The sequence below is a fragment of the Coenobita brevimanus genome, chromosome 106 (genome assembly GCF_032717465.1).
Source record: "Coenobita brevimanus isolate Jiangsu-jjx chromosome 106, ASM3271746v2, whole genome shotgun sequence".
Taxonomy (NCBI): Eukaryota; Metazoa; Arthropoda; class Malacostraca; order Decapoda; family Coenobitidae; genus Coenobita; species Coenobita brevimanus.
Genome location: NC_137059.1, coordinates 1,354,231 through 1,376,500, shown reverse-complemented (window position 1 = coordinate 1,376,500; position 22,270 = coordinate 1,354,231). Strand labels below are relative to the sequence as shown.

Genomic DNA, 22,270 nt, shown 5'->3' with positions numbered 1-22,270 from the left:
CTACCCCCCCTTCCCTTTCCCTCCCTCTTTCTTCTCTCCCATTAGACTTTCTTACCTCCTCTCCCTCCCTCTCCCTTCTCTCCCCTCCTCCGTCTCTTCTTTCCTTTCTGCGTCTCCTTTTCTCCTCCTTGCCTCTTACTTCTCTCCCTTCCTCTTCCTTCTCCTTCCCTTCTCCCTTCTTCCTTTTCCTTTTTTCTTCTCCCTTCTTTCCTCTCTCCTCATCTCCCCTCCTTCTCACAAGACAAGTGCTCGCAAGAGAAACCTAACTCAGCCTAACAACCAAATCAAGCCTAACCTAACCTAACCTAACGCTACCTAACCTAACTCCCTAAAGCCTGACCGAGCCTAGAAATATATTGTTATTAGCACAAGAATTTAAAGTACCATAGTTGCACATCATATTCACACACCCAAGAATAAATTATTTTGGTGCGGGGGGTAAGAAGGACTGCCGGGTGTTGAGATGTGGAGCAGGAGTGTGGTGTGGTGTGGGGGTGTTCTGTGCGTGTGAGGTGTTGGAGTGTGGTGTGGGGTGGGGATGTGGGGTGAGAGGTAAGGTGTGGGGTGGGGATGTTATGTGTGAAGATGTTTACTCGTCCCCACTGTACTGTAAGCGTAGCGAAATCAATGGCTTCTAAGGTTTTGATGAAGAGATGTGGAAAAGTCCGAAACGAGTATTAATAGAACCACCCGAAGCTTACAAACATTAGTCAAGTATCCGAGACGCTCCCGATCGAACCAACAAAGCCACTCATCAGTCGAAGCATCCGAAGCACCCAGGAATCGAACCAACATGCATTAAAACGATCCAAGACACTCATGTATATTAAGCAACCAAGATATATATCAGTAGAGCGATCCAAGAAGTGCTTTTGGTCGTAGTGAATCTTTTCCTGTATTTCTCTGTTGTAAATTATCTTCAGACAAAAGGGGAAATAAGGGTAATTGTTTTCTCGACTCTTCAACACCCCTTTTTCTAACCATTCCTCCGAACACCTGGCCAGACGGATCTACCTGGCCATCTCTGCCTAATTGGCCACTTAGTCATGCCACACCTTAATTGGCTTCAGGTGTATTTGTTATTCTTGAGCAGTTTTCAATTACCTGAGACCATTATCACCTTCGCTACTCAGGTCATCTCTCTCTCTCTCTCTCTCTCTCTCTCTCTCTCTCTCTCTCTCTCTCTCTCTCTCTCTCTCTCTCTCTCTCTCTCTCTCTCTCTCTCACACACACACACACACACACACACACACACACACACACACACACAACTCATCCACACAGTCTCTTGCTTCGTGTCCTTCCGCTCTGCCACTTCTGAACACAGTTGACCCTTTCCCGAGACTGGGCCGGTACGTGTAGTCATTATGCACTCAGGGGGGGGAGGGGTAGCAGGTGGTGTATTGGTTAGCTCATCCGACGTGCAAGTAGAGGGACTCGAGTTTCATTTTCGGTCCAGACAGACTCTAGAGATATTTTAAATTCAAGAGAAAGAGAGAGAGAGAGAGAGAGAGAGAGAGAGAGCCACAATCGTTTGGATATAGCAGCAATATATATAGAAAAAAAAAGTCATTAAATAAGGGCTTCAACACTCATGACTCTTTTCTCGTCATTTAATTGGGCTTCCTAACATCTCCTCCTTAGCGATTTATTTTCCAAACTATCCATTAACATCCTCTATTTTGCTTCTTATATCTTTTTAATATCGACATGGATTGCATATTACACAAGAATACAGTAACGGAGCAAAATCAGGAATAAATCGGTAAGGAAAAGGTGTTTGTAAGCTTCCGAACCACACGAGAAGACAGGTGAGAGTGGATCATAGGAGCCAGGTGTGTTGATGAGGCAGGGAAATTTCATCCACCCACTAATTACTTGCAATTAAGGTGAAGTCCAGGTAATGAAGCCTATTATACCCGTTCACTACGAGGATGGTATGATGCTCTCCAGGTTTTTAAAGATAGTAATAATGATGATGGTGATGATGATGATGATGATGATGATGATGATGATGATGGTGATGATGATGATGGTGATGATGGTAGGACTAAGGAAAGACACACAATGATGGTGATGATGGTGATGGTGATGATGATGATGATGATGATGATGGTGATGAGGGTGATGGTGATGATGATGATGATGATGATGGTGATGATGATGATGATGATGATGATGATGATGGTGATGATGATGATGATGATGATGATGATGGTAGGAGTTAGGGCAGACACAATGATGATGATGATGATGATGATGACGATGATGGTAGTGGCGATAATGATGATAATGATTCTAAAAATGGTAATGATGATTGTAGTTATTTTAATAATGATGATAGTACTACAGAAAGCCAGGCAGACAGTGATGCTCTCTCTCTCTCTCTCTCTCTCTCTCTCACACACACACACACACACACACACACACACACACACACACACACCCATAACCATTACCGGGCACTCCAATTACTGTCACCCTGGTTACGTTGGCAATTGATGGTGGAGTATTTCTCTTATTGATGTGGGAGGCAGGGTGAGGCAGGGGTAAGGCAGGGTATGGCAGGGTGAGGGGGGGTAAGGTAGGGTGAGGCAGAGTGAGGTGGGGTGAGGCAGGATGGGGCAGGGTGAGGTGGGGATAAGGTCGAGTGAGGTAGGGTGATGAAGGGAAGGACAGGATGAGAGAGAGAGAGAGGGAGGGAGAGAGAGAGAGAGAGAGAGGGAGAGTGATGTATGCAAAGTCACGGTCGAAACAGAGGATGAGAATAACTTTAAAAAAAAAAAGAAAGAATCCAATCCTGGACACACACATTCTCCTTGATTTTTACTTTTCTTTCAAGGTCCCTAATTTCCGTGTAGGGTAGGCGGTCCACTCCCTGAGGCTAATAGTTCCAATCATCAGAGGAAATCATTCGCCATTGCTTAGTATCTGTCTATAATAGCTATTTATAGGCCGAAGTATCTTTTTATCTGTAGTTATTTTTCTCTCGTCTTATTATTTTATCTGTCTGTCTATCTATCTATCTATTTATCCATCTATCTATCTATCTGTCTGTCTATTTGTCTTTCTGCCTCTGTCCACTTTTATATATATCAATATTAATATCTATGTATATATTTAAATCTATTTTTCTGTCTGTCTGTCTATGCTCTCTCCTTCTCTCTCCCTCTCTCTCTCTCTCTCTCTCACACACACACACACACACACTAAGTCAGAGATGCAGGACACATAGGAAGGGCACATAGGAGGGCAGGGCATGAAGTTGTCCCTCAGTGTATGGTAAGTTTCCTGATAAATTCACGCCTGTCTCAACTTTCCTCATGGAGAGAACTTGTGGTTGGCCCCCTCCTCTCTCTCTCTCTCTCTCTCTCTCTCTCTCTCTCTCTCTCTCTCTCTACACACACACACACACACACACACACAGATTTGTCATGACCTACTTCTTCTTCTTCTACTGCGATGATGATGACGATTATGATGGTGGTGGTGGTGGTGATGATGATGATGATGATGATGATAATAATGATGATGATGATGATGATGATGATGATAGCTTCTTCACAGGTATGGTGTTAAGATAATCCCAGCAGCCTTGTCACCTAGCAAGAGGTGAGTCCGGTAGTAGTAGCAGTAGTAGTAGAAGCAGTAGCAGTAGCAGTAGTAGTAGTAGTAGTAGTAGTAGTAGTAGTACAAGTAGTAGTAGTAGTAGTAGAATTGTTGTTTTTGCTGTTGTTCATGCTGTTTTTGTTTTTTCCTTTCCCAGTCAGAATGAGGTCGAATCCAACTACTTTCATCAATTTTAAAAGAAGGGAAAAAAATTAATGGTGAGTTTGAAAGAAAAAAACAATAATGCCAACTTTGCTGATAATTTTGGAGCTGTTTTTGAGGAAGGAACAAAAAATATAAGTTCGTTAATGAATGTGGAAAAAGTGGAATATTTTGAGGGATGAAACAGAGAGAGAATTCGAAAAAAAAAGAAGAGAGTTGTAAGAGAGAGAGTAGGGATTATTTTTATTATTATAATTGTTATTATTATTATTTTTACTACTACTACAACTACTACAACTGCTACTACTACTACTACTTCTGCTACAATTATTTTTATTATTGTTATTATCCTTATTATTATTATTATTATTATTATTATTATTATTATTATTATTATTATTATTCCAGTGAGAGAGAGAGAGAGAGAGAGAGAGAGAGAAGTAGCAGTAGTAGTAGGTATGGTAATGTATCTTTGTTAACGTAGCCCGTGTGCGTGTGTGTGTGTGTGTCTGTGTGTGTGTGTGTGTGTGTGTGTGTGTGTGTGTGAGAGAGAGAGAGAGAGAGAGAGAGAGAGAGAGAGAGAGGAGACTTATCACCGAGAGGGAGAAAAGCGTCTTGGAGAAATCTGTGAGCTAAGAAAAATACATAAGATGCTAAAGTCTAAGGCGTGAGCATAATCAGAAACCCCTTCAGGACGAGAGCGTGATTTCAGGGTTGGTGGAGGACTTGTCTCTTATTTTCGTGGAAGCTCCCTAACACCTCTTCCTTAGCGATTGATTTGTCTCGTATTTTCGTGGAAGCCCCCTAACACCTCTTCCTTAGCGATTGATTTGTCTCGTATTTTCGTGGAAGCTCCGTAACACCTTCTCCTTAGCGATTGATTTGTCTCGTATTTTCGTGGAAGCTCCCTAACACCTCCTCCTTAGCGATTGATTTGTCTCGTATTTTCGTGGAAGCTCCTTAACACCTCTTCCTTAGCGATTTATTTTTTTATGGGTGGTGAATATCCTTTTGTACGTTGTTTATGTTGAGTATGGCCACACTGGAAGGATTTATTTAACACAGAAGAGGACAGTAAAGTGTAATAGGCAAAATAAATCGCTTAGGAAAAGGTGTTAGGGAACTTCCACAACCGACGAGAATAAGGGCTATATTTGACCCCTTCACTTCGAGAAATCTCCCCTAATCCCTTCCATTTAGTGACTTATTTATTTGTTTTTTATTCATGCTATATCCGGACGATTTTATTTAGCTGAGAAGAGGCTGCTTAGATGAGGTAAGAGGGAGAAGGAGAAAGGGAGAAGAGGGAGGGAAAGAGATGAAGGGAAGATGAGGAGGATGGGTTGAGAGAATGAAGACAGGAGAGAGAGAGAGAGAGAGAGAGAGAGAGAGAGAAATTAAGAAAGTTTGAAGAGGGAGGGGAGGAAGTTTATGAGTGAAAAGATGAGGAGGAAGGGAGAAGAGAAAGGAAGATGAGGAAGGAAGGAAGAGTGAGGAAGACAATGGGAGGGTGAGGAGAGAGGGGGGGAGGGAGGATGAAGACAAGTGGGGAGGGAGGGAGGGAGGAGCAGGGAAGGCTTGTGGGAGATGAGATGAGGGTTAAAGAAGATGGAGAGAGGTAGAGGACATGAGAAGGGGAGAGGGAAGAGGATGAGAAGGGAGGGAGAGAGAAGACAGGATGGAGAGAAAGGGAGATTATAAATGAAGGGAGAAAGGAGGGATGATGATAACAGAGTGAGGTAATGGGGAGAGAGAGAGAGAGAGAGAGAGAGAGAGAGAGAGAGAGATCTGTGGAAGGGAAAGGGAAAGAGAAAGAGGGATAAGAGAGAAAAGAGAGTGTGTATGGTAAAAATGGCAAGTGTAGAGAGAAAGGGGGAGGGAGGGAGGGAGAGGAGGGGAGGGAAAGGGAGAGAGGGGAGAGGGAGGGAGGGATTTAGGGGGAGATTAAGTGAGGCTCTGGGGGAGGGGAGAGATAATAAAGAAATGGGTTGAAGGGGGGGAGGGGGAGTAATTTGATGGAGAGAGAGAGAGAGAGAGAGAGGAGGAAGGGGGAGGGGGGAGAAGGGAAGGGGGATGGGAAAGGAAATTGAACACCTGAACAAGAAGGAGCACACAGAGAGTTCAACATCTGCTCCCACAACCTTTATCCTGTGACCTTGACCTTTGACCTAGTCGTCTCTAAGCTCAATTATTTCCTGCTTGGATGACCCTCAACACGTCCATCAAATCTGGTCGAATTTGGATTAGGTTAGAACTTTTTTGGGGTATACTGTTCACACACACACACACACACACACACACACACACACACACACACACACACACACACACACACACACACACACACACACAAGAAATGAGTTAGGTAAGAGGAGCATGTGGAGTTATGTGGAGAGACAGACGAATGAGGAAGCGTGGGAGACTTGTGGTGTTGATGTGGATGTGACTGAAAGTGTTAAGAGAAACACTTTGAGGTGGTTCAGCCATGTGGAGAGCTTGGAGAGTGAGAAACTGACTAGGAGAGTGAGGTGGAGGGGGAGAGAAGATGGTTACCAAGGATAAGTGAGGGATGGAGTGGGGAGATATAGAAGAGACGGGTGTGAATGGCGAAGGACAGGGCGACAAGGAGACGATTTGTTTGTGGCTACCCCTTACGGGATTAAGGCGCCTGGCAATAAATAGTTAGATAAATCGATAGATAGATAGATAGATAGACGGATAGATAGACTTTTAATCATGTCACCCAGTACAGAAATAACTCAGATGCCGCTGATTTAAGAGTTAGTCATCTTCCTAGTCCTTTCCTCCTTCTCTCCTTAGAATTTTAATCCTTCTCCCTCCTCCTCCTCCTCCTCCTCCTCCTCACTCTGAAGGTGGAGAGAAAGAGTAATCTGGTCGTCATTCCTGAGATTCTTGCCTCCTTCCCCTCTTTACTGCCCATTCTGCACACAGTCAACCTCATTCCCGCCTACTGTCCTTGCTTCCACAGATTCCCCCCCCCCTCTCTCTCTCTCTCTCTCTCTCTCTCTCTCTCTCTCTCTCTCTGATATTTATGTAAATCCTAAAAGCTAACTGAAGTTCAGAATTTCATCCCATCATCCTGTATGGAGACTTCAAAGGCTCTCTCTACTCTCTACTGACTCCCTCTCTCTCTCTCTCTCTCTCTCTCTCTCTCTCTCTCTCTCTCTTATTAGTTTCAACCCTTTTGTAATCGTTTTCTTAGTATTCTCCCCCATCCCCCAGTCAGTCCCCCAATCTCCCCACCATCTCCTCATCCTGCCACCTACAGCCCACATGTTACGACTTACATAATAATCATCTCTAAGTAATTAAAGAATCTTACCTAACTAATTACAATGCATATTTCTCAGTATCTTCAATATCTTCATGAATATATTTATAATCAGGGAGAAAGCTTAATGTATCTAAATCTTAGAAGGGAAATATAGCACCATCTGGCAACTATAGACCTCTCTCACTCTCTTCTCGTGAGTCATTTATGTCATTTATTTTCGTTAATTATGTACTCAAGCTTAACTGTGGTACTAAGAACACCATTTGACAATCTTCAGTGCTCTTTGGACACTGTCAGGACTTGGTAAATCAGGAGAAAGCAATATTTTGAAGACTTGAATGATGCGTGAATGGCGGCGTTTGGACACTGAGGAGTTGCCCGATTTTATTTGTGTTCTTTTCAATATTATACAGACCTTACAGACTCCACGTAAATCAGTGAGAATACGGTGATGATGATGTTAATAATGATGACGATGAGAGGGTTAAAAGTAGATCCGCGAGAGCAAAAACTAGATAGGTAGATGATGCACTGTTGAAATCCCTAGTTGGCATCTGGATACCCCGTGTGTTCACCTGGCTCAAGCAGCAGGAGGACAAAGCATCCAGTTTATGTGTGTCTGTTGAGAAGGCTGGATGCTTTCGTGTGCCGCTCTGTTCTTAATAACTGTTCTTGTCAATCTGTAAGTTAAAGACTGAACCTGGATTTTGTTCTTGTTCTAGTGTCTCGTTACATAGCGTGTGTTTGAGAGTAGAGAGACACTTGGCAGAAGCGAGATAACTCTGCCTGTTAATGCTTGTTACTTGCGTTCATTATTTTGCCGGATTTTGGAAGTGAGAGACTTGTCTTCACTCACTACTTAGCTTTACTTTACGTGTTTCAGCGTTAGTGATATAAGTGAGAATCTGAAGTGAGTTATTTTTCTTTTCTTTGTTCAAGCTCAATATTTCATCATACCTTGCGTGTCTGTGCATCAGTGGAGTGAGTGGGAGTGTGCTTTATCCTTGCTGTTCATCACATCTGTTCACCGTTTTCCATTTTGCTGCGGTACTCATCTTGTCCTCGTTACTGTCGATCGTTACTCTGCCACATTGATTACCCTTGCGTTATAGAGGTTGTAAAGTGAAAATTGTTGTTACTCTGCCACACTGATTACCTTTGCGTTACTATAGAGGTTGTAAAGTGAAAATTGTTGTTACTCTGCCACATTGATTACCTTTGCGTTACTATAGAGGTTGTAAAGTGAAAATTGTTGTTGTTACTCTGCCACATTGATTACCTTTGCGTTACTATAGAGGTTGTAAAGTGAAAATTGTTGTTGTTACTCTGCCACATTGATTACCTTTGCTTTACTATAGAGGTTGTAAAGTGAAGAGTGCTGCTGCTACTCCGCCACACTTATTATCTTTGCGTTACTAGAGTGATTGAGAAACGAAAACTTCGCGTGTCTGTCGGTCATCTGTGAGTGAAGATGAACTAACATGCAAACTTAGCCACAACGCAACTTAAGTCCAAAGAGAGGTTGCCTGTGAAGTGTTTGCCAGTTGAAAAGAAGACGAGAAACTTTGGAAAAAAATGCACAAATAACTCAAAACGCACACACACAAACATACACACACACACCAACTGCGAATGACGTAAAATTACACACAAACAGGTAACGTAAGAAATGACGAGAAACTTATTAAAACAAACAATTTTATGCACGAGTTAAGACCAAGAAAAAAAGTGTTTGGAGACTACGAATGACAAAAATAAACCAAAACAGTCTTGATTTAACCTTACACTCAAGAAAATTGTTTGGTTGCGATACAATCAACGATGAAACTGTTAAATAATTTTATGCACAACTACAGCTCGAGTTTTGAAAGTGTGAGATAAGTGTAAAAGTTCTGATGGAATTATAAGTGGTGGATTTAAGTGTACATAACAAGCTCAAGGAAGCATTGTGTTTGGTTCACCTCAGCGATAGTGCTAAGGTAAGTGCCCCTCTCTCTCTCTCTCTCTCTCTCTCTCTCTCTCTCTCTCTCTCCTGTGTTTGTATGCTTGTGTTTGTTCCAGTTTCACTCCATTTCTGTTTTAGTGATTTTTAAAAATTGTTGACAGATCGTTGGTATATAATTCAGCTTCGTTGCGGTGATTGTGTGTGTGTGTGTGTGTGTGTGTGTGTGTGTGTGTGTGTGTGTGTGTGTGTGTGTGTGTGTGAGGCTTCCAAGGTTCTGTATATTTAGTGAAATTATAAACGTTTTTACGACAAATTCACCATATTTTCTTGAGCATCTTAAGGACATCTTGGCTTCTCTGAGAGCAAGTGTAGCTACGTTTTTTATTGTGTGTGTGTGTGTGTGTGTGTGTGTGTGTGTGTGTGTGTGTGTGTGTGTGTGTGTGTGTGTGTGTGTGTGTGTGTGTGTGTGTGTGTGTGTGTGAGTGTGAGATTCGTTCTGTCCACCAAGTATGAGGAAAAAATAAATTTCCCAGATCCATACTCACGGTCATTGAAGGGAAGGCATGAAGGTGGTGTGTGTGTGTGTGTGTGTGTGTGTGTGTGTGTGTGTGTGTGTGTGTGTGTGTGTGTGTGTCCTACCTTGCTTCTACCAGACGATCTAATATAACTTTTCATTACGGATTACAAATTATCTCCATTAAATTCTGCCAGTATGAAAGGCCTATTTAAATCTGAATTTAAAGGTCATTGGGAAGAAGAGAGAATAAAAACAGAAAAATAAAAATGAGAACCAAAAGAAAACGAAAAGAGAAATTAAGGGGGCAGGGAGACTAAATCGAAAATGTACAGTAGCTTCGTCTCCCGCGGGTGAAATGATGGTTAATGCTTTTCATGGGATAAGTGTAGTTTGATAGCTATTTGAGGATTTTATTTAGCTGAGAGTGGGTCATAGGAGCCAGGATGAGACTACCTCCTTTGAGAGAGAACTTGAGGTGGATTTATGATATTCTTCCGACCACTCTGAATGCGTGGAATATTCTTTGGCTTGCAGTGGGCCCGGTTTGAGGTTTGGGTATGCGTGGGCTAAACCAATACTACGTTTTTGTGCACCTGAGCAAATGCAAACACGCAACCGGCCTGCATCTTTCACCGTTGACTTAACCCTTTCACCCCTACGACGCCTTTTTATTTCATCCTTGTGCCTGACATCCATTCACTTGATGTAGCTCTACGTTAACTCTGATTGACAAGCCAAATGGTGTCCCGTAACCCAGAAATCATTTACCGCGCACTACGTTGGGTGGTAACCATATAACCAAATGATGCATAATGGTACGTTGGGTAGTAACCATAGTAACCATAACTAAATGATGCCTGGTGGTGTAGTGGAATAAGACGCTCCAGCCAGAAGATGTGCGTGAGGGCTAACATTATGAAGGTGGTTAGAATTTATTGCTCACATAATGCAGTTCATGGGCGAGTGAGGCTGGTCACCATTCCCTTAAACACTTAGTCTGAGTGAATTAAATGGTGTGTGGATGATTATGTGGCCCATTTCACAAGACATGATGCTGATAGTTCCTCATTTTTATTCTGATGATGATGATGATGATGATGATGATGATGATGATGATGATGATGATGATGATGACGACGACGACGACGATGATGATGATGATGATGATGATTGATGATGATGATGATGATGATGATTGATGAGGAGGAGGAATTTTATTATCACTTACTTCGGTGATTAAATGTGTATGTGTCGGCTTGAATACTCACTCACTTCTTCCTCATTCTTATCTTGTTTTTTGAATCCTACCTCACTCAATCTTTAGCTGTGAAGAAGAGTTTGGATGATGATGATGATGATGATGATGATAGTTACGAGTTACTGTTATATCTTTATTTCGTTAGGTTTTATTTACTCTTCTTTGGTATATCCTGTCCCTCCAATAGGTCAATATTTGCTCTGTCTTAATTGAAAATGTTCCCAGTTCAAAAGCCTGTAGCTGTTTTCAAATTCACTCCCTTCCCCCTCCCCTTCCTTCCATTCCCCCAAACAGGTTCAATATACAGCAAACAGCACCTCACCCTACCCTACCCTACTGCCTTACCCTGCTTTACCATACCCTATCTTACCCTACCTCACCGTGCCCTGCGCAATTCAACCCTACCCTGTCCTACCTTACCCTACCCAACCCTACCTAACTAAACCCAAACCTATCCAGTTTTACCGTACCCTGCCCAACTCAACCCTACCCTGTCCTGCCTTACCCTGCCCTGCCCTGCCCTGTCCTTCCCTTCCCTTCCCTTCCCTTCCCTACCCACCCCACCCCACCCCAAGACATGATAATCCTGGCTGATGATGATGATGATGATGATGATGATGATGATGATCGCAGTAATATATTTCTGCAGTGCGGTAGACTTGCATTTTTTTTTAAATCTTGCACGTTCAGTTGACATCAGAGTGCTCTTGACTTGGGGAGAGAGAGTTGGGGGCGAGGAGGAGAGGGGGAGAGTTGGAGAGAGATGAGAGGGGGAGCAGGTTGGGGAGGAAGGGAGGGAGAGAGAAGAGGTGAGAAGAGACACGTGAGGATTTTTTTTCGTTCTGAAGAGGAAGAGTCGAGACGCAAGAATACCTCATCTTTTTATTTATCTATCTATCTATATATCTGTCTGTTTATCTGTCTGTCTATCTGTCTATCTTTTTATCTGTTTTTCATATCATACATATGCGGAGTTACTTTAAACTTCCTGAATACTATGACCTCCTTTGATTACATTCTTGCTCGCTTTTGACGATTTTTATAAGCTTGGGAAAGACTCTTGGAACTGGAGGGGTTAGGTACAGCCTCCATCAACCCCCTAACCCCTCTGAACCCCTCTTAACCTGAAGAAAAACCGTCTGATGGCAAAAAGAACAGGCTATCCCCAAAAGTTACTGTACTGAGAAAGCTGAACAAAAAAAAATTACGTATCCCATAGAGGTAAAACAGAGGTGCACTTGGCCATGATTTTCGTCCTTCTGTTGCTTGTTTCACGTAGACAATGCTATGGCTCTGCACCCTCTCCCTAGCACTTCTTCGTGACTAGCACCAAATTCTAGTGTTTATCTATGGTTACAGGTCACCAGTTGAGGTGTTGTGGTGGTATTTTTAGGCCAAGTTGAAGTAAAAAGAGTATAGATTGTCTTGTGCAGGTGTTCCCCCCCCCCTCTCTCTCTCTCTCTCTCTCTCAAGTTGCCCAGTGTCTGTTAAAAAAGAATATATTTTTCACCCTTTTAAGCACGGGTATATTGAAACTCATAAAAATACTTAGCAATATGAACACCAAAACATCTATTTTTACGTCCTTTTATAAGTTTAAGGAAAATTACAGAATATGCCTGAGGTAGAGCTGAAAATTTTGGAAATGGTTAAAAAAAAAGAGAGGAACGAACCATCAGTGCTTATGGTAGATTTCTATAGGACCCTGAAGAGTAGATGAAGAGGCTGGTAGATAAGCTGGTAGGTAGGTAGGTAGGTAGGTATTGAAGGTAGATAGGTAGGGTGTTTGATATGCATGGGAGAGAGAGGGTAGGATGTTAAAAGTGTTGAGTGTATGCATAGAGGGGAGAGGTTAAAGAAGGTGTGGAAGAGAGAGAGAGAGAGAGAGAGAGAGAGAGAGAGAGAGAGAGAGAGAGAGAGAGAGAGAGAGAGAGAGAGAGAGAGAGAGAGAGACTGTATATGTAATGTGTGTGTGTGTGTGTGTGTGTGTGTGTGTGTGTGTGTGTGTGTGTGTGTGTGTGTGTGTGTGTGTGTGTGTGTAAGAGAGAGAGAGAGAGAGAGAGGAGGGGGCGAGTGTGTATGTATATGTAATGTGTGTGTGTGTGTGTGTGTGTGTGTGTGTGTGTGTGTGTGTGTGTGTGTGTGTGTGTGTGTGTGTGTGTGTAAGAATAATCGTAGTGGAATACTGAACAAGGATGCCTTTAGGGGAGAAAGCGAGAAAGTTAGGTATGTGGAAGATTGGCCAGGTGGAAAGTGGAGGGGAGGGGAGTGATGTGGAGTGATGTGTGGAGTTACGAAAAGCTGTGGATTCGTGTGTTGTTGATTTCGTGACTCCTGTTCCTTGGCGATTTGTTTTGTTTAGTAGATTCTTCGTATTCTCGTGTGTATATATATATTTTTTATCTTTTTCAGTAGGTGTTTGTTATCATAGTGGCTTTTTTTCATTGTTCTTCTCTTCATCATCATCATATCATCATCATCATCATCATCATCATCATCATCATCATCATCATCATCATCATCTCAACCCCATATCCCACCTAAGAGAAAGGATGAGGTACAAGTCATCATCATCATCATCATCATCATCATCATCATCATCACTCCCACGTAAGAGACGGGATGAAACTAAAACACACATCTTACTGCAACATTTTATTTAGAAGGGATAGTGAAACAGGCTTCAAGCAACAACAAGACCTATGAAACAGGTGTGTGTATGATGTATGTGACAGAATGCAGCATGCCCTTTCAGTTCGAGGACACCATTTTGATTTTCAGGGGAGGTTCAAGAATTGCGCAGCCCGAGTGTTTTATTTTGAGGGAACAGCTCTGTCAGTATTACCTGTTGTCTACCATGCATCATTTAATTGTTTCCTACCCCCACTGTCACACCCACGCCCACTCCAGCAGACTGAGCCGTTATCATCGTCTATCCTGCATCATTTATTCATTTCCTACTCTCACTGTCACACCGACGCCCACTCTAGCAGACTTAGCCGTTATCATCGTCTATCCTGCATCATTTATTCATTTCCTACTCTCACTGTCACACCCACGCCCACTCCAGCAGACTGAGCCGTGTTATCATCGTGTATCCTGCATCATTTTTTCAATCCCTTCTCTCACTGTCACACCCACGCCCACTCCAGCAGACTGAGCCGTTATCATCGTCTATCCTGCATCATTTATTCATTTCCTACCCCCACTGTCACACCCACGCCCACACCAGCAGACTGCAACGTGTTATCGTCTATCCCACATCATTTATTCATTCCCTACTCTCACTGTCACACCCACGCCCACACCAGCAGCCTGAGCCGTCCCCGCAAGACACAAATGACCACCGGCTGTTTCTAGGGGGTCACAATTCATGACCACCTTCTATAAATCCTTCAATCCTATAGTTTTTCATTTTATTCTTTAACCAGACGATTTATTTAAGTTTTGGGAGACTGTCTGACGATGGAGGGGGGTTGTCGAAGGCTTTATCCAACCCCTCTAGTGTGAAAAGTCTCCCCTGAGCTGAGGAAAATCGTCTGGAGGTAGCAGGAATAAAACAGAGGAAAAAAATGCATAGTTGGTTTTGTGGGTTTTTAATATATACTCCCTCGTGACGAAGGGGTTTAACACATAGCCCCAGATTCGGGAAAGGAAGCTCCCTAACACCTTTTCCTAATCGATTTATTTTATTAACTGTGCTCTTATGTGTTATATAAATCCTACCAATATCGCCATACTCTGCATCAGTAACGTACAAAAGTGTATTACCAGGCCATATCTAGAAATAAATCGCTAATGAAGAGGTGTTAGGGAGCTTCCTTAACCGATGAGAATATGGATCTTAGGTTGATATTCTCGTCAGATGAGGAAGCTCCCTAACACCTCTTTCCTAGCGATTTATTTTAGGGATACTGTTGGGTAATACCCTTTTGCACATTGGGGATAGTGGAGGGATTTATGTAGCACGGAATAGGACAGTAAGAAGTAATAGGGAAAATAAATCACTTAGGAAAAGGTGTCAGGGAGCTTAATTAAAAGGGAATCCAGGTAAAAGTATCAGGTGGGTATTATTCCATCTAGTTTACTTTGATGATAAAATCTCTACTAGTAAAAATAGATCTATTTTATATTCTCACAAAGTTATGTATATTTATATTTATTTATAGATGTACCATTGACGAGGGGTAAAGGTAACTGATGCTGTGGAATTGTGTTAGAGAAATAGAAAGAAAGATACAGATAGGTAGATAGATTGATAGACTGAAAGATAGATAGATAGATAGAAATATGCAGGTAGGTAGATAGATTGAAAGCTAGATAGATAGATAGAAATATTATAGATGTGAGAGACCATATTCCTTCATGACATCATCAGGAAATGTGGCTTCGATTTCTTTCTCTTCTTAACCACCTGTTACCTTTATCCCAGGTAATGATTTACTTTTCGTCATTGTTCTAGCCTACAAAAAAATAGCCTATGAATCTGACTGTACAAAATAGCTTTGATTTTTAGCTTTTATTAACGACGATAGTGAAGCTTTTTTTTTTTCTTCAGCTGCCACAAGGAGAATTTTTTTTTTTTCAAGGTAGGGAAGTCTCTCATGAAGATTTTTATTAAGCTCTTCGCTCCGATTAGTTTTATATTTCATTCTTACTGATGCCACGCGATTTTCTTCGGCTTAGGAGACCAGCCTAGTAGTGAAGGGGTGAATGAGGACCATGTGTAACCCTTCTAGTTCTCGCCTGAGCTGAAGAAAATCGTCTGGTGGTAGCAAGAATAAGGTAGAACACATTGATGGGGTGAACCATGAGAACTCTCCCCAGCTGAGATGAACAAATTCTCCTAGTGGTAGCAAGCATAGAATAAAAAAAATATATATATAATCATAGTGGAAGGTACAGTTACAATCAATAATTCACCTACTTTACCTCGATGATGAAATGAGATCATGCTCAATTAACTGGTAATATTATAGTGTGTTCGAAGGGTTGCAGTCTCGCTTCATTGGTCCGGGGCATCGAAATGGTGTTTGAAGTTGATGATAAGCTGCTAAATGAAACAGATACACTGAAGCTAGTGGAAGTGTTTTAGCCCTGAGCTTGCTTCATTAATTTTGAACTTAGAAATTGTGCCGGGACCAAATGAATTCTTGCTAATGCTCAAGCTGGTTGGAAGGGGTGGAATTTAACTTCATTGGGTTCGAAGCTTTGAAACTGTGTCCGAGCCTGATGGGATGTTGCTAGATTAATTAGTATTAGTATTATTCAGGTGGGTTGGAAGGGATACTATCTCGCTTAATTAGTTAGGAGCTTCAGTACTGCTAAGTGGGTTGTAACTTCGCTTCAGTGAGTTCGGAGTTTCGATACTGTGTCAGAGGTACTGTTGAAGCCGATTGGTAGAGTTGTAAATTTGTGGCTAGAGCTTCGAAACTATACCAGAACATATTGAAATCTGCTAAATTACCCTTTAACATTCAAGTAACTTCGAAAGGATTATGTTCTAGCCTTAGTTCATTAGTTCGAAACCGCGGGTACGTAAAAGTTATGTCGGCCAGTGATTTTGAAGCTTGTTGAAAGGATTGTAGTTTCGTTTCGTTATTTCGGAAGCTTAGGCGTGTAAAAAGACTATTGACTGCAACTGTACCGGATGAGAATACCTGGATATATGTATGTATATTATAAAACGCTTGAGTAACACCATAATTAAGAGAAGATATACAGATATATAAACTAAGCTTACGATATGACGTGACCTTGAAAAAATCTATGCATGTACGTGCGTTTGTGAGGCCATGTTCTTGTGAGCTTAGCCATGAGTCTCCCTGGCCACTCCTCCTCTTCCTCTTCCTCTTCTGTCTCCTCCTCCTCTTCCTCTTCTGTCTCCTCCTCCTCTTCTTTTTCTACCTCTTCCATCTCCTTCTCTGTATCCACCTACTCTAGTCGAATCCTCATTGATTTATTATGCACATTACTCCTAAACCTTCTCTTGACTTGATAGGTATTTGCAAACGCGTAGCAGCTGATGAGGGAAGAAGTGTCAGGGCGCCTCCTAAGCCTCACAAGACCACGACCTCTATATATCTTACACTGACGAGGATGCTGAGGCTGCATATGGCCATGACACAGGAGTTTGACCGGCTCCTGTGGTTATGTCTTTCGTAGCCTTGCGTGTGTGGTGTCGTTATATATATATATATATATATATATATATATATATATATATATATATATATATTTTTTTTTTTTTTTTTTTTTTTTTCGTGTTGTCGTTAGCCCTTTCTGGACAACGACGTCGTATGTTATTCGTAATATCTATATGACGTTATTTAAGTGTGGCAAAGAACTCCCGTAAGAACAGTTTAATTTTTACATCCTCATTGCGATGGATCTTTCGTAAAAATCGACAAAAATCATCCCTCCACCCTCTCTGAACCGTAGCCCGTTTACGAGATTCAGTAATATTGTTTCTAATACATACAACTCTGAACATGGGTTACGGAGAGCCTGTTCACGAAGGTCTGCAGTTGTTTCTAATGCATCTAGTTCAACTTCTGACCACCACCAAGGCCTGTTCACAAGACTGAGATGCTTCACAATGGTTCGTAATATGTCTTTGAACACAGGGTGATTGACAGCCCTTTTACGAGATCATAATTCCACAGTTTTCTTTGTGCATGCTGCTCTCGACATCAGGAGAGCCCGTTCACGAGATCAGTAGTTCATTCCTAATACATCCAACTCTGAACAAAGGTGTCAGAGCCTGTTCACGAGGTCTACAGGTTCGTCTTCACCCATTCAGTTCTGAACACAAGGTACAGGGAGCCCTTTGCCTATGTCATTCGAAATATCATCGTGTCTAAAATTACGAGAGCCCTTTCTCCTGATACATTATTCATCCCAATGTATCCAACTCTGAACACAGCTTACCCCGAGCCCGTTCACGAGACCCAGAAGTTCACTATTGTTCCTGATGCATTGAACTCTGAGCTTAGCCTACTCAGAGCTCGTTCCAAAGATGCAGTTGTTCAAAAAAAGTGTTCCTAATGCACGCAGTTCTGAACAGAGATTGCCTGTAGTCCTGTTTTGAAAATGTTCAAAATAACATCCATCTCTGGCCATCACCATAGCCCTTTCCTGTGATCCGGAACTCCAGGCATACAGCTCTGAACACGAGTTACAGAGCACCCTTTCCCGAGATCTAGTTATCCTTAGTAATGGATCCAGCTCTGAACACGCGTTGCTTCGAGGCCGTTCACGAGATGCAGTAGTTCAGTATTGTTCCTGATGCATGTAGCTCTGGACATGGAATACTGATGGCCTGTTCACGAGATCATCATCCCATACTACAACATCGAATCTTCTTGTAGTGGAAGCGTGTGGGGTGGGGGTGGGTGTCAGGTGGCCGGGGAGAGGGGGATATCGGGGGTGTGTGGAGGGGGAGGGGGTGGGGGTGCGGCAGTGGGGGTAGGGGTGGGGGTTGGGGTGGGTTGTGGTGTGCGCCCAGAGTTTAAAACATGGACGTCACACTGCAACATAGCATCGATGTTGTAGGCGATCGTGCTGTCCCGCCCACACGCCTCCGTAAATTCGTCTAAGGTGATTACGCCGTCCTTGTTGAGATCCAGCGTCTGTCGGGGAGAGAGGAGGAGGGTTAGTAAAGTGCTAGGCCTCAGGGAAGGGGTCATCTAGCCTATGCTCAGAGTCGGACGCTTAAAAGTTATTCAGGGTTTTCATTGCTGTCATTTTCATCCAGTGTCTGTTTAGAAGGGAGGTTAAGTGAGCTGGTTATTATATCATCTTCATCATCATCATCATCATCATCATCACCATCGCTATTTTGGATCTGTGGGGGGAGGGATGAGGGAATGAGTCACCCTTATTATATGGCAAGGAAATCACCCAGTCATTCCCCTAGACACACAACCGAGACTTTGCAATCCAGGTCCCTATATCGCTTTTGATGTAAACAGAATGCTACCGTAAACAGATAACTTGTAAATACACTGGAGTAGACCTAATTTATATTTATTTTTACTGAAGATAGACTCTGCCTTACCGTGAACAGCGTCTCCCCTTCTGCCCCAGTGTCATCGTTTTACTGGGGTATCTTTGTGTTTGTGTTTATTCGTGTTTGTGCTTGTGTCTGTGTTGTGTTTATGTACATCTCCGCAAGGTAGACAGTCCCTTACCGTAAAAAGCGCCTCTACTTTCTGCCCCACTGTCGTCTCGTCTACGGGTGTGTCTGTATGTTTGTGTTTCTGCTTGTGTTTGTGTTGGTGTTTGTGCTTGTATCTGTGTTGTGTTTATGTACATCTCCGCATGGTAGACAGACCCTTACCGTAAAAAGCGCCTCTACTTTCTGCCCCACTGTCGTCTCGTCTACTGGCGTGTCTGTGTGTTTACCCATCAGGTCATACACTGCCTGCACCACGTCCGTCATCTCCTGCCTGGTAATACACCCGTCCCCATTCAGATCATACAATGAGAAGATCCATTTGAGTCTGTCATCTAGGGAGCCACGGGACAGACGGGATAGTAGCTTGATCATGTCCTGAAAATAGAAAGTGATTATGTATGTATTACTATTATTACCATCACAGTTGCTCGTGTCACTACTATCCATATTTCCAGTCTCTGATCATACCTAAGAGATTTCCCTCCCCCTTTAGCTAATCACCTATTATATAAGGGCATAATGAGACAATATTATATCCATACGTAATTTCTTTAATACTCTTTGATAGATAGCCACATATATCTCTCTTCTTTAACAGTCCAGCAGTTGATAAGAAGTTGTAGATTCTGTCAAGTGGTAGTAACCCAACTATAGTTTTAGTAATATAATCATCGCCTTCCTCCTCCTCCTCCTCTTCTTCGTCTTCTTCTTATTCCTCCTCTTTCCCATCATCATCATCATCATCATCACCCAAACCCAATATCCCTTGAGTACATAACTATCACTCACCTCAAAGTTAATTACTCCGGTATTTTCCTTGTCCAGGTTATTGAACACGTAATGGGGGTACTTGCTGGAGCTGGCTGTGTGTGTACGGAGGCACACTGTTAGTACATGGGTAGTACACTATGCAGTATTAGTATTGTACATAGGGGAGTTAGGTTTTCGTTTGCTCTTGTTTTCTGTATGTGTGGAGAGAGAGAGAGAGAGAGAGAGTGTGTTTGGAGGGAATATTACACACTTAACTGGCAGTGTTTACAAAACCACACAGTACACAGGCATTACATCCACTTAATCTACCATCCTATATATCTGTTCATCCCTCTATTCCCATCTACGTGCCTACTTCCATCTATCCATTCAGCCATTATCTCCATCCATATATTTATCTACCTGTCTGTATCTATCCATCTCAGTGCACCCATTTACTTACCCACCTACAGGCTGTACATCCATCCATCCATCCATCTTCAACCATTCATCCACTCATCCTTCCATCCAAGCCAACCATCCATCCACCCTCCCTCCCTCCTACCAAACATCCATCCATCCATCCATCCATCCATCCATCCATTCATCCATCCACCCTCCAACTCACCTCCTTTCGGGAACATCTGAAAGTATAGTTCCTTAAAGGCCTCCTCCTTGACCATTCCAGTGGGACATCGATCTTTGAAGCTCCTGTAGAGACGCTGTAGTTCCGCCCTGGTGAAGTGTGTGGTGCGGCAGAGGGCATTGATGTCTTCTGGCCTGTATCTGGGTTCTTGTTCTAGGATTTCCAGTTCTGAGTCTGCGGGGGAGAGATTTGGGAGGTTAGATAGTTAGATAGGTAGGTAGACTGAAAGCAAGGATGGTTGATTGATGGATAGATTGCCAGCTGAGAGAAAGGGAGGGTGAATGACTAATAGCCAGACTGATAGGAAGGGAGGCGGATTGATAAATAGGTAGTGTGATAGATGGAAGGAGATTTGAGAGTTATAAAGAGAGTAGGATGGAGGGGTAGAGATTTGAGAGAGAGAGAGAGAGAGAGAGAGAGAGAGAGAGGTGGGAGAGAAGAGGCAGTGATTGTAGGAGCGATAAATAAATAGGAGAAAGAAAAGGTCATGAAATCCGGTTGCAGTGGGGAAAGTGGTGATCACAAGATAGGCTGACTGATAGATTTAGTTATAGATACACCCTGCAAACAAGTCAGTGTTATATGCAGGTCCCTAAATTGTACGGTGTGTGATTTCTCTTTCTTAATGTTATTTATCTTGATTCGAAATTTAATCTTTATTTTTTTCATATATACTCACCTTTGAAAACTGACCCAAATCTCTCTCTCTCTCTCTCTCTCTCTCTCTCTCTCTCTCTCTCTCTCTCTCTCTCTCTCTCTCTCTCTCTCTCGCCTGTATTATACCTGACCTGGATTTTTTTATAAGCTATTCAATAAGCAACATAATTTTTTTTGTCTCATTTATAATCTTTAATGACGAATAATTATTTCCTTTCTTTCTCTATTGCTTTTTTTTCCCATTTAAAGTTAATGTAATTTTCCTTTTTTCCCCTCCCTTGTTAGCCTAGATTTTACTCCCTCTCCCCCCCCTTCTTTTTTCTTTCTTTTTCTTTCTTTTTTTTTCATCCTTTTGGCCCAGTGAGTGAGAGGTGAACCAGGGTCAGACAAAAGAGCCTATTGTTTGGGTCTTGAATTGTGGATTTTATTTTCTGGTCGCTCGCCACAACCTGACATCTGGCTACCTCAAACTTTTTTCTTTTTGATAATGTAGATACTGAGGAATTTTGTCTCTTCCTTAGATAGAGATACACACACACACACACACACACACACACACACACACACACACACACACACATACATACACACCAATTATAATCACTAAGAAAAAAGTCAGCCACACTGTACGTACCCGATCCAAATTTCACCCCAGTCCAAGCCTGTTTGATGAAGGTTAATAGCCGTCTGTAGAGAGATCGGGGGGCACGTCCGGTCCCCCCGCTTGCATGACCACCACTGGAGGCCGATGCTGTGGAACGATATTGTGTGGTGCGACGAGAACCCGTTTTGTTACCACTGCCACTCGAGGCACTGCCACCGCCCCCTACCATGCCATACATTTTGACGGAGTGGTGGTGGACTGGGGGTGAGTGGGAAGGGTGAGTTGAGGGGGGTGATTTGTGGGAGGGAGGGCTGTGTAGGGATGATTTTGGAAGTGTGTGGGTGTGGGTTCTTGACGGGGGTATGTGTGTGAGTTATGGCGGCTTGAGAGGGTGAGGTTGTGGTTGTGGGAAGGAGTGAGTCAGTGGTTGTGTGGTTTTAGAGAATGTGTTGGTGTGGGTTGTGTGAGGGTGGTTTGTGTGTGTGTGTGTGTGTGTGTGTGTGTGTGTGTGTGTGTGTGTGTGTGTGTGTGTGAAGCTAGTTTGTATGGCAGTGGGGTTTATATGGGTGTGGGTCTTTGTGGGAGTGTTTGTTGGGGTGTAGAGTGTTTTTTTTTTATTTGTACTTTTCGTGGGTGTCTGTGGGTGTG

The 22,270-nt window shown here is 42.7% G+C and overlaps 2 protein-coding genes across 2 annotated transcripts in view; one reads left to right on the top strand and one right to left on the bottom strand.

The window, feature by feature from the left end:
- LOC145416463 (organic cation transporter protein-like) overlaps positions 1–17,833 on the top strand; it is a 50,116-nt gene extending 32,283 nt beyond the window's left edge. Inside the window, exon 13 of the mRNA XM_080285420.1 lies at positions 17,712–17,833. Coding sequence (XP_080141546.1) covers positions 17,712–17,833 — 122 coding nt within the window. The remainder of the gene's footprint in view (positions 1–17,711) is intronic.
- A 350-nt stretch (positions 17,834–18,183) lies between these two features.
- On the bottom strand, positions 18,184–21,860 carry LOC145416462 (A-type potassium channel modulatory protein KCNIP1-like). Its single transcript, XM_080285419.1, has 5 exons — positions 21,653–21,860; positions 20,344–20,535; positions 19,755–19,828; positions 19,128–19,340; positions 18,184–18,417 (listed from the first exon to the last, which is right to left on the bottom strand). Exons 1-5 carry the CDS (start codon positions 21,858–21,860, stop codon positions 18,184–18,186), a joined length of 921 nt encoding a protein of 306 aa, XP_080141545.1.
- Between the last annotated feature and the right edge of the window lie 410 nt (positions 21,861–22,270).

Bases quoted from the DNA above. Each gene is read 5' to 3' on its own strand.
- LOC145416462 (XM_080285419.1), bottom strand. From the start codon at position 21,860: ATGTATGGCATGGTAGGGGGCGGTGGCAGTGCCTCGAGTGGCAGTGGT. The intron at 20,536-21,652 runs GTACGTACAGTG...TCTCCCCCGCAG, and splicing joins TGGGGTGAAATTTGGATCGG to ACTCAGAACTGGAAATCCTA. The intron at 18,418-19,127 runs GTAAGGGTCTGT...TCTCCCCGACAG, and splicing joins AAGTAGAGGCGCTTTTTACG to ACGCTGGATCTCAACAAGGA.